Source organism: Phyllopteryx taeniolatus, unplaced genomic scaffold (genome assembly GCF_024500385.1).
Source record: "Phyllopteryx taeniolatus isolate TA_2022b unplaced genomic scaffold, UOR_Ptae_1.2 contig_24, whole genome shotgun sequence".
In the NCBI taxonomy this organism is placed as follows: domain Eukaryota; kingdom Metazoa; phylum Chordata; class Actinopteri; order Syngnathiformes; family Syngnathidae; genus Phyllopteryx; species Phyllopteryx taeniolatus.
Genome location: NW_026903162.1, coordinates 2,364,930 through 2,378,519, shown reverse-complemented (window position 1 = coordinate 2,378,519; position 13,590 = coordinate 2,364,930). Strand labels below are relative to the sequence as shown.

At 41.4% G+C, this 13,590-nt stretch overlaps 1 protein-coding gene across 2 annotated transcripts; it reads left to right on the top strand.

Moving 5' to 3' along the window:
- The first annotated feature begins 778 nt into the window (after nt 1-778).
- LOC133473292 (gastrula zinc finger protein XlCGF57.1-like) lies at nt 779-11,798 on the top strand. 2 transcript variants are annotated; one of them, XR_009787020.1, is made up of 3 exons: nt 779-1,199; nt 7,765-9,258; nt 9,350-11,798. XR_009787020.1 is itself a non-coding variant. In XM_061764909.1 (2 exons), exons 1-2 carry the CDS (start codon nt 1,073-1,075, stop codon nt 9,018-9,020), a joined length of 1,383 nt encoding a protein of 460 aa, XP_061620893.1. In that variant the 5' UTR covers nt 779-1,072; the 3' UTR covers nt 9,021-11,798. The 2 variants fall into 2 exon arrangements, 1 of the variants encoding a protein (XP_061620893.1); XM_061764909.1 differs by having other exon boundaries at nt 7,765-11,798.
- The last annotated feature ends 1,792 nt before the right edge of the window (nt 11,799-13,590 follow it).

Below are 13,590 nucleotides of genomic sequence, written 5' to 3'. Positions count from 1 at the left end.
CAATCATGGACAACGAAATGCACAACATAAAATTCACCTCATACATGTAAGACTTGGAATTACCATTAAAGCGCATTTAACGAAACACACATGAACACACACTGGAGAGAATACTTTTGCCTGCTAATCCTGCACATTCAGTTCCAGTGAACATTGAGGACTGGTTGAGCATCCACGAAAACACACTGGTGAGAAACAATTTCTGTGATCATTTAGCAGAAAAAGTTTCTCTTTAAAGCAAAGTTTATTAAGGCACCAGGGAGAAGCCTTTTGCTTGTTCATGTTGTGATAAAGGATTAATTCTTTAGACACAATTGAACAAACCTGCTTAGTGTGTAGTAAAAGATTCTCTGTAAGTCGCAATTGCACAAGACAGAAGAGAACACGTCAGTCAAAAACAATTTGTTTGCTCGGTTTGTGGTAAAAGATTCACTCAGAATTTCACTTTGAGAACACACACGACAACTCACATTGCTGAGAAACTATTCAGCAGTATTTGTGATAAAAGATTCCATGTCAAGCGACAGGTCAAGAGACACAAGTGTGTTGGTGAGAAGAGCAGTGGTCAATTAAGTTTTAAATGATTAAAAGACTAAAATACTAACAATCTTCAAACTGATAGTATTCAGTATATATAATTGTAGAAGCCTAAATGAAGTCAAGATAAACTCTGTGGTTTCTTTGGCCAAGTCATTTGAGGTTTCATTTTGCGTGCTCGTAATCACGGTACGTTGTTTGTCCGAGTGGTGTTGCCGTATTACTTCCGCGGCACGTCTACTTCCGTATACGTTTTATGTCACCACGCGCGTTCAACTAAATCGTTCTAAACCCGAATAAGCACTGAACGCAGCGAAGCCTCAACGCAGTACCTCCCACCGCGACTAATCAAGAGTGAAAACATCATTCATGAAATCTTCGTGTCCGCATAAACTCGTCTCGGTGCACGTTGAAGCTTCCAGTTAGCTTAAACTTAGCTTAGCTTGCTAGCTACTAACAACGAGACGCGTTTTGTTATCACATCACGAAGCAGAGATCGAGTGCGAGTGTAAAGTGTTGTGATTTTCGTGTGAAAATGTGTGCAAAACGTGTGAAAGAAGAAGAGTACGAGGAGGAACTTTGTGGAACAAAAGAGGACAAGCGAAAACGTCAACGACTAGACGCTGTTTGCGAGCAGCCTCGAGTTGTGTTCCTCGAAGCAGGTTTGTATACGTTTTAGCCTACTCTTGTTTTGTCAATAGTTTATTTTTCTTAACATATTTGAACGTCCCATGAAGTTGTATTATAAAATATAGAATGGAATAGAACTCTGCCTGAGTTCGTGTGACTTGTACACTTCCAGGGGAAATTCTAGGAGTTAGGGGTTCTGACAGTTTCGGGGCCCGAGGACATCCCGATGGATAACAATCTTATCCATCATGAGGTTATCAGTGTGTACACAAACACACACAATAGGAGTTTTAATAGTAATGGACATCAAGTCAGCTAGTCACTTGCACTTTTGTTTTAAATATTAACACTTGCACATGGCAGATGCTGGTTTCTCATATTCCAAATAAAAAAGGACAGTGGTACTGTCTGACCACCTGTAACCTTTCCTAGATAGAAAAAACGTCAGCTAACTCCTGCCTAACAATACTGACCTACAGTGAAGTGCAGCAGTAAAGTGGGCTGCTAATGATAATAATGTGCTGGTATTGAGTGGTAGACGTTGAGTAATTGGCCATATCATACATCATATCATCAGGTAGGTTCTACTTAGACCACTCATCCATATGAGTGGAAGGTATAGCTCTGCGCTCGCTGCTCAGAACATAAGTGGGAGAGATGGTGTGGATCAAACCTTTTTTGAGGCAAAATGGGGGGTACTGTATTTTGGTTGTGAAAATATGAAGTTTCAACCAAGTATTGTATGTATTGAACACGTTTCTAGGTTGTTAACAAAAAAGAGGATGTACAGTAAAAAAATATCGAAAGAGCTGTCAGTTTGGGGGTGCTTCAGAAATGGGCTGGACGCACCTGTGCTACACATCATCATCATCATCATCTTCATCTTCCTCACTGCTTATCCTCATTAGGGCCGCGGGCGTGCTGGAGCCTATCCCAGCTAACTTCGGGCGAGAGGCGGGGTACACCTTGAACTGGTCGCCAGCCAATCGCAGCTGTGACACCTTAAATTATTTCCTCAAATCCAGTGGTGGATGGTCAGGGCCAGGAAGGCCATCTCTGCGGGATGCACTGACACGTTTACAACATAAATTCTAATATTTGTTCCATTAGAATGTATCAATTTACTCCCAACCACCTATTCTCTTCAATTTGTAGTGTTTCTTTTGGCTGCACTGCTTCCAGTACATATAAGTGGATGTTAGATTTTCTTGTGCAATCAGATTTCAGCCACTGTCTGCTGCCATGTCAATATAATCTAACCAGGGCCTTCAGATTCAGTAGTGCTGATCAGTGTGATTTAAACCACAGTATATTAGAAATGGGATCGTTTCTTTAACCAATTAGATTTCATATTGTACCCGTAGCACATAATAACATCAATAGGTCAATTATAATTATATTGGAGATATGAAAAATATTAACAATGGTACCTGAACAAGTCTTTAAAAAGTACATTTTAAATTTGGTTTTACACTTGATCTCTTTTGTCAGTGCAAGTGCATACGAGCGGTAGGTAGGAGGAAGAGACAACAAGTGGCAATAGCATTCACTGTGGTAAGCACACAGCGGCCAAGAGTCACATCACAGAAAACAAAGAGATCAGTGATTCCAAACAGTCGTGCCACAGGAAATTATCAAATTTTACCTTACTGGTCCCAAAATTATTATGTACTTACTACAAATAATGTGACCATAGGTATGGTCACGAGCTGTGGGTCGTGACCGAAAGAACAAGATCCCGGATACAAGCGGCCAAAATGAGTTTCCTCCGCAGGGTGTCTGGGCTCTCCCTTAGAGATAGGCTGAGAAGCTCGGTCATCGGGGAGGATCTCAGAATAGAATCGCTGCTCCTCCACATCGAGAGGAGCCAGATGAGGTGGCTGGGGCATCTGATTCGGATGCCTCCCGGACGCCTCCCTGGTGAGGTGTTCTGGGCATGTCCCACCGGGAGGAGAACCCGGGGACGACCCAGGACACGCTGGAGAGACTATGTCTTTTGGCTGGCCTGGGAACGCCTCGGGATCCCCCCCGGAAAAGCTGGATGAAGTGGCTGGGGAGAGGGAATTCTGGGCGTCCCTGCTAAAGCTACTGCCCCCGCGACCCGACCTCAGATAAGTGGTAGAAAATGGATGGATGGATGGATGGATAGATAGTGTATCTTAGTTCATTTATGCCAGAGAAATATAGTGACGAGCACAGCAATGTCATGCTCTACAATTATCATAATCATCTTTATTGGCCAAGTATGTTAAAAGCAGCATTGCCACAGTTACCTAGAAAAAGTAACTTAGTTACAGTATTTTGTCGTGTATAATGCACACCCATGTATAATACGCACCCCCAAATTTGAACTCAAAATTCTGGAAAACCCTTCTACCGATGTACAATGCATTTTTACAATGCAGGATTTTGCTTCTACCCATATGATCTAAACATGAAGTATTATCTGTATTCTGTTAGTTTTTTTTTTCCAAATAATTATTCTGAAGTTAAGTACTTGGTTTGAACACTTAATCCTTTTTTAAATTTACTTACTCTTATTTTGAAAATCACAGCCCTGCTTTTATTTAGTAAATGAGAAAACACACAGTTGTGCTCATATGTTTGATTACCCAGGCAGAATTTGTAAGATGGGTACAATTCTAGAAAACATGATTTTATTTTAATGGGATTCAAATTAAACGGTCCAGCATTTCAGAAAAGCATTATCATTCAACAAAACATAACCATCAAAAATTAATGATGGTTGTTGTTCAGTCATCAGTCATCTTTTAAATAAACTATATTTCACAAATTCTGCCAGGTTATGTAAATTTATGAGCACAACTGTACATATATGCAGTCATACGTACCCCTATCAAATTGGAATGAAAATATAGGCTACACCTTTTTTTTATAACCACTAGGTGGCGGTGTCATTTTGGAATGAAAGTGTACAGCTTTTTCATAACCACTAGATGGCGGCATACATTTATAAAACGTGAAAGTTTTTTTTCCATTTGCCCCTATACCTATGTATAATGCGCACTATTGACTTTAGACAGTTTTTTTTGGGGGGGGGGGGGGGGGGGGGGATGTGTATTGTACACGATAAATTATGGTACTTTACTGATTACTTGATTTAAAAAGTAACTAAGTTAGAAAAAAGTAACTTTTGAGTTACTCTCAGCAGCTGCCAAGTGGCATAAATATCACTTATCCACAGTACAAAAAAAGCCTTAGCTTAACTGTACCCATTACTTGGTAATGTACGCCACACAAGTTACAGAATGATGTCATCAACATGAACCAATAACTTCAATAATACTGTAGTTGAAGCTACATTAAATTAGCAACTTAGTGCAGACTTGCCATGCCAAATCCAGTTAAGTACATAAACATGGCAACAAGAACACCACTCTCAGTACACTTTTAACTGATAGATTGATAGATGCCAATTGCGGTCCATGAAGGCAGCAACTGTGTGTGTGTGTGTGTGGGTGTGCATTTGTGCGTGCGTGTGTGTATATTCATAATCAGAATCATCTTTATTTTGTCAAGTATGTTAAAAAGGCGCGGCACGGTTGACCGACTGGTTAGAGCGTCAGCCTCACAGTTCTGAGGATCAGGGTTCAATCCCCGGTCCCGCCTGTGTGGAGTTTGTATGTTCTCCCCGTGCCTGTGTGGGTTTTCTCCGGGCACTCCGGTTTCCTCCCACATCCCAAAAACATGCATTAATTGGAGACTCTAAATTGCCCGTAGGCATGACTGTGAGTGCGAATGGTTGTTTGTTCCTATGTGCCCTGCGATTGGCTGGCAACCAGTTCAGGGTGTACCCCGCCTCCTGCCCGATGACAGCTGGGATAGGCTCCAGCGCGGCCGCGACCCTAGTGAGGAGAAGCGGCTCAGAAAATGGATGGATGGATGTTAAAAAAGCACACAAGGAATTTGCCTCCGGTAGTTGGAGCCGCTCTAGGACGACAACAGTCAATTGACAGAGAACACTTTTGAGACATAAAGACATTGAGAACAATAAAGGGTTGCTAGTAATCTGGTAATGCCGGTACAATATTTTTTAATTTAGTTTTTTTAATTTTTGACAATTGTGCAAAAAGATTAAGAGTCCTCTAGCACTTAGAGCTTTTTGAATGTCGAATATAGCAATAGTCCGGTCCAATGACCATTGTGCAAAGGGCGCCGAGACTTCAAGGAATGTACGCAGTTTAAAGTGACTAGTAGTGCGATAATCTGGGACAATGTCAATTGTGGAAATGTTGCAGGACATTTAGGACATAAAAAGGCATGTACGGAGAGTCATTGAGCAATGAACAGGTGCCAGTAATGTGGTAATACTGCTACAGTGACAATTGTGCAAATGATGGAGTCGTCAAGCGATTTAAAATAACTAGTAGTGCAATAATTGTGATACAATGACACTTTTACAAATGGTCCAGAGGTGGCCTGCTGATTTTTGTTATAGTTTTTTTTTTTCTTCCATGAAACCATTACTTTAGGTAGTGTGTGAAAGAATGACCTCTTGGTCAAGAGCGTGCCCATTCAGGTGTTAACTGTCTAAGAATAATAAGAACTAACTATAGCAATAATAGCATGATACACTTTGGCCTAATAAATAATCAGAAGAGCTGCAGCATTATGTTGTCACTTTTAATGTTTTCCTGTAGTATAACAATAAGTCTCAAATAAAGCTGTAGAAAGAGAAGCTTTAAATTTTGGTTTCTCAGTGCTTTGGTCAAAGTAGCAAGTCTTTTCAAGTCAGTGGGTGAAGTCTCGAGTCATTACTGTTCAAGTTAAAGGCGAGTTGCAAGTCTTGTAACATCTAGTCGAGTCAAATCTGAAGTCATCAAATACATGACTCGAGGCCAAGTCATGTGACTTGAGTCCACTCCTCTGCTGAGTGACAAAGCAAGTAACGCAGAATGACGAAGTGACGAGTACAGTAATAATGTCCCAACAGAGATGTGCACAATTGGCAATAATGTCACGTCACTATGGGATTATAAATCAACTGTTTAAGAAGTGAATGGCAAGAGGGAAGAAGAATTGGAATGTCTGCTGATTTTAGCCACTTCCCAATCATACAACAGAATAATACCATTGTGTTCAACTAAACAGGTGCAGATTTTAGACTAATTGAACCTGAATAAATTGAGATGAAATAATCATTGTTTCAGTATGTACTTATTGTGACATTTTTACCCATTTCTTTTAACCAATTTTGTTGTTAGGAACTTCAGTTTTATGTTTTTTTCCTTTTTAAATATACTGTTTTGCTATGTAAGTGATTTCATGCACTGTACTCTGAACAGTTTTAAACAGTTTATTTCTTCTTGCAATCCTCTTTTGTGAAGCAGAACATCAGGGAACCGTATGATAGCACCGATAATGTCAGGTTCATGTTGAGGAATACATTGCCAGCTGCAGAGGTTCTTGGCATATTTTTAATAATAATCACTGACATATATTTACATAAATAACTTTATTTACATTTAATACAAATGTTTTTTTATAATCACTGACATTTCTTTACATCCATCCATTTTCTGAACCGCTTTTTCCCATTAAGGTCGCGGGTGTGCTGGCGCCTATCTCAGCTGACTGGGGGCGAGGAGGGGTACACCCTGGACTGGTCGCCACTCAATCGCAGATGTATTTACATAACGTCATTTACATTTAATATAACATTATTAACTTTAGATAATCTTTACTATGTGGATCTGATGGTGTCCCAGCTTGCGGTACAATGAATAACATCAAATATTGGTTGGTCATCCTGAAATTAGATGATTTTCTTCTTCCATTTACCAAACTCCCTTTGAAAGGAGCATGAATGTGATTCTCAAACCTCATTATCATATGTTCGGGGCTGTAGACTAACTTTTTGCACCGGTGCGCTCAACTTTTCTTTCTGCAGCACAAAAGCACAAATTTGCATCGGATTCAACACCACAGTTTTACAGGTTCAGTCTTAAAAAGAGAGAACAAAAGATAGCTGCCTGTCTTTTTAGTCAATATTGACTAGTAAATGATAAAGTAATAATGTGGTCAACATAAAATTCTTTATTTGAAGCAAAATTCCACAAAACGGGTAATTTACTGAAAAGTGTTTGTGCTCAAAGTGCTTTGTGTGGGAGCATTGGTTCGGACTTTCAGACGAATCAGATCTTAAGATTTTTCACGAAGAAGGTGTTAATCGTTATTTTGATTTTATCATCCGTGGCTATTTGTACTCTAAATCAGATGGGATTACGAGGCCAATCAACTAGTCCTGTGACGATAACACAGGCACACGACCACGGCCAATCAGATGGGGGTCCCGCTCTTTACTATCTCTGATTGGTCTAGACCACGATAGGTTTAATGTGTCTGCTTTCAAAGTGGCAGAGATGTTTTTATTTTTTATTTTTTGCAACCTCTCATTTTTTTAAGCACACTGTTCAGAAATTAGGGTGCACATTGCGACAAAATTAGTCGCACTCTAGAGCCACGATGCTCCTGATAAATTTTACAAAAACCATGTATAAATACACAGCACAATAGTCACACCATGGGACTTAACTTCACCAAACCATGTGCGTTTGTCTTCTTTGTGTCCTGCAGATGTCAGTGAAACATTTATTCATTCTCAGCAGCAGGAGCAAGAGCCCCTTCACATTAAAGAGGAAGAGGAGGAGGAAGAGACCCGCCAAATTAAAGAGGAAGAGGAGGAGGACGATATCACCAAGTTGCCATTGACCATTGTCGTAATGAAGAGTGAAGATGAGGAAGACCAAGGGCAGAAGTCACAGCTTAATTCCAGTCAAAGTGAGGAGAACAGCGGGATGGGGCTTCAAAGCAGCAGCTCAAGCCAACACAGGACATCAGAATTTGATGAAGACCAATGTGGAGGATCACAAGCAGACAGCCTCTTAGCTCCACTATCAAATGATGATGAAGTAACATCACACTCTTCTGACACAGATGATGATGAACACTCTAAAGGTGATATGACATGTCACACTGACGACAAACGGGAATGTTCTCAATGTGACAAAACGTTTTTCAACAAGTCATCATTGAAAAGACACATGAGAACACACACTGGAGAGAAACCTTTTGCCTGCTCCATTTGTGATAAAAGATTCACTCAGAAGGGACATGTACGAAAACACAAAAGAACACATACTGGGGAGAAACCTTTTTCCTGCTCAGTGTGTGGTCTTAAAGTAAATCAAAAGTGTAGTTTAACAATTCACATGAGGACACACACTGGAGAGAAACCTTTTGCCTGTTCAGTTTGTGGCAAAAGATTCACTCTGAACACAGGTTTAGTAAGGCATGCAAGAACACACACTGGGGAGAAACCTTTTGCCTGCTCCGTTTGTGAAAAAACATTCACTGTAAAGATCGACTTAATCAGGCACACAAGAACACACACTGGAGAAAAACCTTTTGCCTGTTCAGTTTGTGGTCAAAGATTCACTCGGAAGGCACATTTAGGAAAACACACGAGAACACAATCTAGAGAGAGCCCTTGTTCCTGCTCAGTGTGTGGTCTTAGGGTGAATCAAAAATGTAGTTTAATAATTCACATGAGGACACACACTGGTGAGAAAACCTTTTCCTGTTCAGTTTGTGGTAAATGCTTCTCTCTTAAGGGAAGTTTAGTAAGGCACGCAAGAACACACACTGGAGAGAAACCTTTTACTAGTTCAATCTGCAATTTTAGTGGATTAGAAAATCTTTGTCCTGAGCAGCAGGAGTGGAGCTCCAGGGTGGAGCAGCAGGCCCTCTACATTAAAGAGAAAGAAGAGGATAATGCCACCGAGTTGCCATTGTCAGGTGCCCCTGTGACGAATATAGATAATGAACACTGAAAAGTGATATGACATCTCACTGAGAACAAACACTAGAAATGCTCTAAATGTGAAAAGATATGATACGAAATTAAGTTGAAGAAGACACATGATGTTCTACACAAGAGAGAAACCTTTCCATTTCCGAGAAGGGACATTTGAATGCACACACAAGAACATGAAGGAAACTTTTGCCTGCTTAGTAAAAGACTCACTGGGAAGACACGAGAACAAACTGGGGAGAAACATTTTGCCTCTGGTAAGATTCTTCTACAAGGGACATTTGGAACACACAACAACACACACTGGAGAGAAACCTTTTACAACTTCAGTCTGTAATTTTAATTCAGGACTGGACCGCATTGTCCCGAGCAGCAAGAGTGGCTCCAGGGTGGAGAAGCAGCAGCGTCTCACCACTGCACCTGAGGTTACTGTATGACCAAATTTATATATTTAATCTCGCCAAAGGCTAGCTCCAAGACTGTAAAGCAACTGTCCTGGGTCTGCCCAGTAGTGTAGTTGGGCCTTGTCAACCTTGCGGTTCTGAGACTGACTCTGCCGGACAACACTATGTACAGGTTTGGCAATCCCGTGCATTTGGTGTACTTTGTAAATAAGAAACAAGAATGTGGCTTCAAATGAACAAGGGTAAAATAAAAGCCATTAGGGCTGGCTGGCTAGCATTAGCTTGCAGCTAGCTAACATTGGACAGAAACCCGCTGCAGCATCGGAGGTACTTTGAGTCTTTTGATATGGAGACCCTCTTGTTATTTTTCGTCTTTTATTTTTGGTCTTGTAACACAACTTGGGCATTGTGATCTATTTTTGTTGCCACTGTGCAATTATACATTGTTGAAGGGCTGCAGCTATCAAATATTATTAGAATCTAATATTCTATCGATTATTCAAGTTGATTAATCAAATAATCAGATAAACGCTTACTTGACTTTAAAGTTTATTCTTTATTAACTGATTACTGTTGTTCATTTGGCATTGTATAATGGTTAAACTGAACCAGAAAACAACAATGAAGCAATATCACACCAGAGGGAGTGATGTTGAACTCACAAGTGTTTTTGAAACTGCTACATTAAGTATTTGTGCCCTTCTCAAATTATTATTTTTTGCAGTTTCTCCACTTTAATGTTTAAGATCATCAAACAAATGTAAATATCAGACAAAGATAACACAAGTAAATATTAAATGCAAATTTTAAATGGTGATTTTTATTTATTAAGGAGAAAAGGGAACTATTCAAAGCTACCTGGCCCTGTGTGAAAAGTAATGCCCCCCTAAACCTAATAACTGGTTGGCCCACCCTCAGCAGCAATAACTGAAATCAAGCATTTTCAATAACTGCCAATGAGTCGTTCACATCTCTGTGGAGATGCTCGGCAACAATGGAGGGTTTTCAAGCACAAACAGCCTTTTAAAGAAAAGGATTCAAGTCCATCAAGACTTTGATGACGCCACTCCAAAACTTCTTTTTTTTTTTTAAAGCCACTCAGTTCACTTTCTTGTGTGTTTTGGATTGTTGTCCTGCTGCAGAACCCTGCACGCCTCAGTTTGAGGTCACAAACATTCAGGATTTTCTGGTAAAGAGCAGAATTCAGTGTTCCATTAATAACAGTCGTCCAGGTCCTTATTGAGAAAAGCAGCCCCAGACCATCACACTACTACCACCATGTTTGACTGTTTGGTAAGATGTTCTTTTTCTGAAATACTGTGTTACATTTACGCCAGATGTAACAAGATACACACATTTCAAAAAGTTCAATGTTCATCTTGTCAGGCCATAGAATATCCTTCCAAAAGTCTTGGGTATCATTCAGTTTTGTTTTTTTTCCCCCTACAGTAAGACAATCCATTCTTTTTCTTTCTTTTTGGTCAGCAATGGTTTTTGCCTTGGAACTCTGGCATGGATGCCATTGTTGTCCAGTCTCCTCTTTATTAGGATGCCTGCGCTTCTTTAGATGTTGTCCTGGGTTCCTTTGTGACCTCCTGAAGGATTCATCGCTGTGCTATTGGAATCATTTTTGTAGGCTGACCACTCCTGAGAAGGTTCACCACTGTTCCACGTTTTCTCCATTTGAGGATAATGGCTTTCACTGTGGTTTGCTGGAGTCCTTAAGCTTCAGAAATGGCTTTGTAACCCTTTTCAGTCAGATGTCAATTACTACTTATTATTTCTCATCTCTTGTTGAGTTTGTTTGGATCGTGGCATTTTGTTACAGCTTTTTGAGAGCTTTTGGCCAACGTCATTTGGTCATTTAGGTTCTATTTAAGTGATTTATGGATTGAACAGGTCTGGAGGTAATCAGATTTGGGTGTGGTCAATGAAAATGAACTCCGCTTTCCAAAAAATGTGATTAGCCACAATTAATTCATGAGTTAATAAGGGGGGCAATTACTTTCTTACACAGGGCCAGGTAGCTTTGAATGGTTTGTTTCCCTTAAAGGAGGTATGGGGTCCTAATGGTCCATATTTCATTAGCAAGTTGATTTTGTGCATTTTTTCCTTAAGAAAATGAAACTGGCAGTCATTTCCAATAATATCAATCTGTTTTGGAGCAATTGATGAATAACAAATTGCCTTTGAAAATACCCCCCCCCCCCACACACACACACACACACACACAAATACCTGTATTTATGCATTTATGCATGTCTGTATGAATGTTATGTATGAATGTGCAGCGTATGTATGTACAAACCCAAATTCCAGTGAAGTTGGGATGTTGTGTAAAACGCAAATAAAAACTGAATGCAATGATTTGCAAATGCTTTTCAACCTATATTTAATTGAATACACTGCAAAGACAAGATATTAAATGTTCAAACTTATAACATTTGTTTGCAAATATTCACTCATTTTGAATTTAATGCCTTGCCTGCAACACGTTCCAAAAAAGCTAGGACCAGGTCATGTTTATCACTGTGTTACATCACCTTTCCTTTTAACAACACTCAATATGCGTTTGGAAACTGAAAACACTAATTGTTGAAAGTTTGTAGATGGAATTCTTTCCCATTCTTGCTTGATGTACAACTTCAGTTGCTCAACAGTCCGGGGTCTCCATTGTCGTTCAAAATGCGCTTCATAATGCGCCGCACATTTTCAATGGGAGACAGGTCTGGACTGCTAGAAGGCCAGTCAAGTATTTTCTAGTCTTTTACTACGAGCACATGCTGTTGTAACATGCAGAATGTGGCTTGGCATTGTCTTGCTGAAATAAGCAGGGATGTCTCTGAAGAAGACCTTGCAGCATTTGTTGCTCCAAAACCTGTATATACCTTTCAGCATTATTGGTGCCTTCACAGATTCGCAAGTTACAGATGCCATGGGCACGAACACACCCTAATACCATCACAGATGCTGGCTTTGAAACTTGATCCTGATGACCATCTGGATAGTCCTTTTCCTCCTTGGCCTGGAGGACACCAGTTCCATGATTTCCAAAAACAATTTGAAATGTGGACTCGTCACACTTTTCCACTTTGCGTCAGTCCATTTCAGAAGAACACGGGCCCAGCGGCCATTCTGGGTGTTGGTGATATTTGGCTTTCGCTTTGCATGGTAGAGTTTTAACTAAGTGTTCCTGAGCCCACATGGCAATATCACTTTCACAATGAGGTAAGTTTTTCATGCAGTGCTGCCTGACGGATCGAAAGGTCGCGGGCATTCAATGTTAATTTTGGGTCTTGCCACTTACGTGCCAAGATTTTTCCGGATTCTCTGAATCTTTTGATATTATGGTATGATATGCTTTAATTGCCCCTCCTTGAGCCGTCACCTTATCGTGGTGGAGGGGTTTGTGTGTCCCAATGATCCTAGGAGCTAAGTTGTCTGGGGCTTTATGCCCCTGGCAGGGTCACCCATGACAAACAGGTCCTAGGTGAGGGACCAGACAAAGCACGGCTTATGATGACGACAAACAATGGACTTCGTTTTCCCTTGGCCGGACGCGGGTCACCGGGGCCCCCCACTGGAGCCAGGCCTGGCGGTGGGGCTCGATGTCGAGCGACTGGTGGCCGGGCCTGCACCCATGCACAGCCCGAAAGGGTAACGTGGGTCTCACTTCCCATGGGCTCACAGCCTGTGGAAGGGGCCATTGGGGTCGGGTGCAGTGTGAGCTGGGCGGTGGCCGAAGGCGGGGACCTTGCTGATCCGATCCCCGGCTACAGAAGCTGGCTCTAGGGATGTGGAATGTCACCTCTCTGGCAGTGAAGGAGCCCGAGCTGGTGTGTGAGGTCGAGAAATTCCGACTAGATACAGTCGGACTCGCCTCCACACACAGCTTGGGCTCTGGTACCAGTCCTCTCGAGAGGAGTTGGACTCTCTTTCACTCTGGAGTTGCCCACGGTGAGAGGCGCCGAGCAGGTGTGGGTATATTTATTGACTTATTGCCCCCCGGCTTGGCGCCTGTACGTTGGGGTTCACTCCGGTGGACAAGAGGGGAGCCTCCCTCCGCCTTCGGGTGGGGGGACGGGTCCTGACTGTTGTTTGTGCCTATGGACCAAACAGCAGTTCAGAGTAGCCACCTTTTTTGAGTCCTTGGAGGGGGTGCTGGAGAGCGCTCCTGCTGGGGAC

Bases quoted from the DNA above. Each gene is read 5' to 3' on its own strand.
- LOC133473292 (XM_061764909.1), top strand. From the start codon at position 1,073: ATGTGTGCAAAACGTGTGAAAGAAGAAGAGTACGAGGAGGAACTTTGT. The intron at 1,200-7,764 runs GTTTGTATACGT...TGTGTCCTGCAG, and splicing joins AGTTGTGTTCCTCGAAGCAG to ATGTCAGTGAAACATTTATT.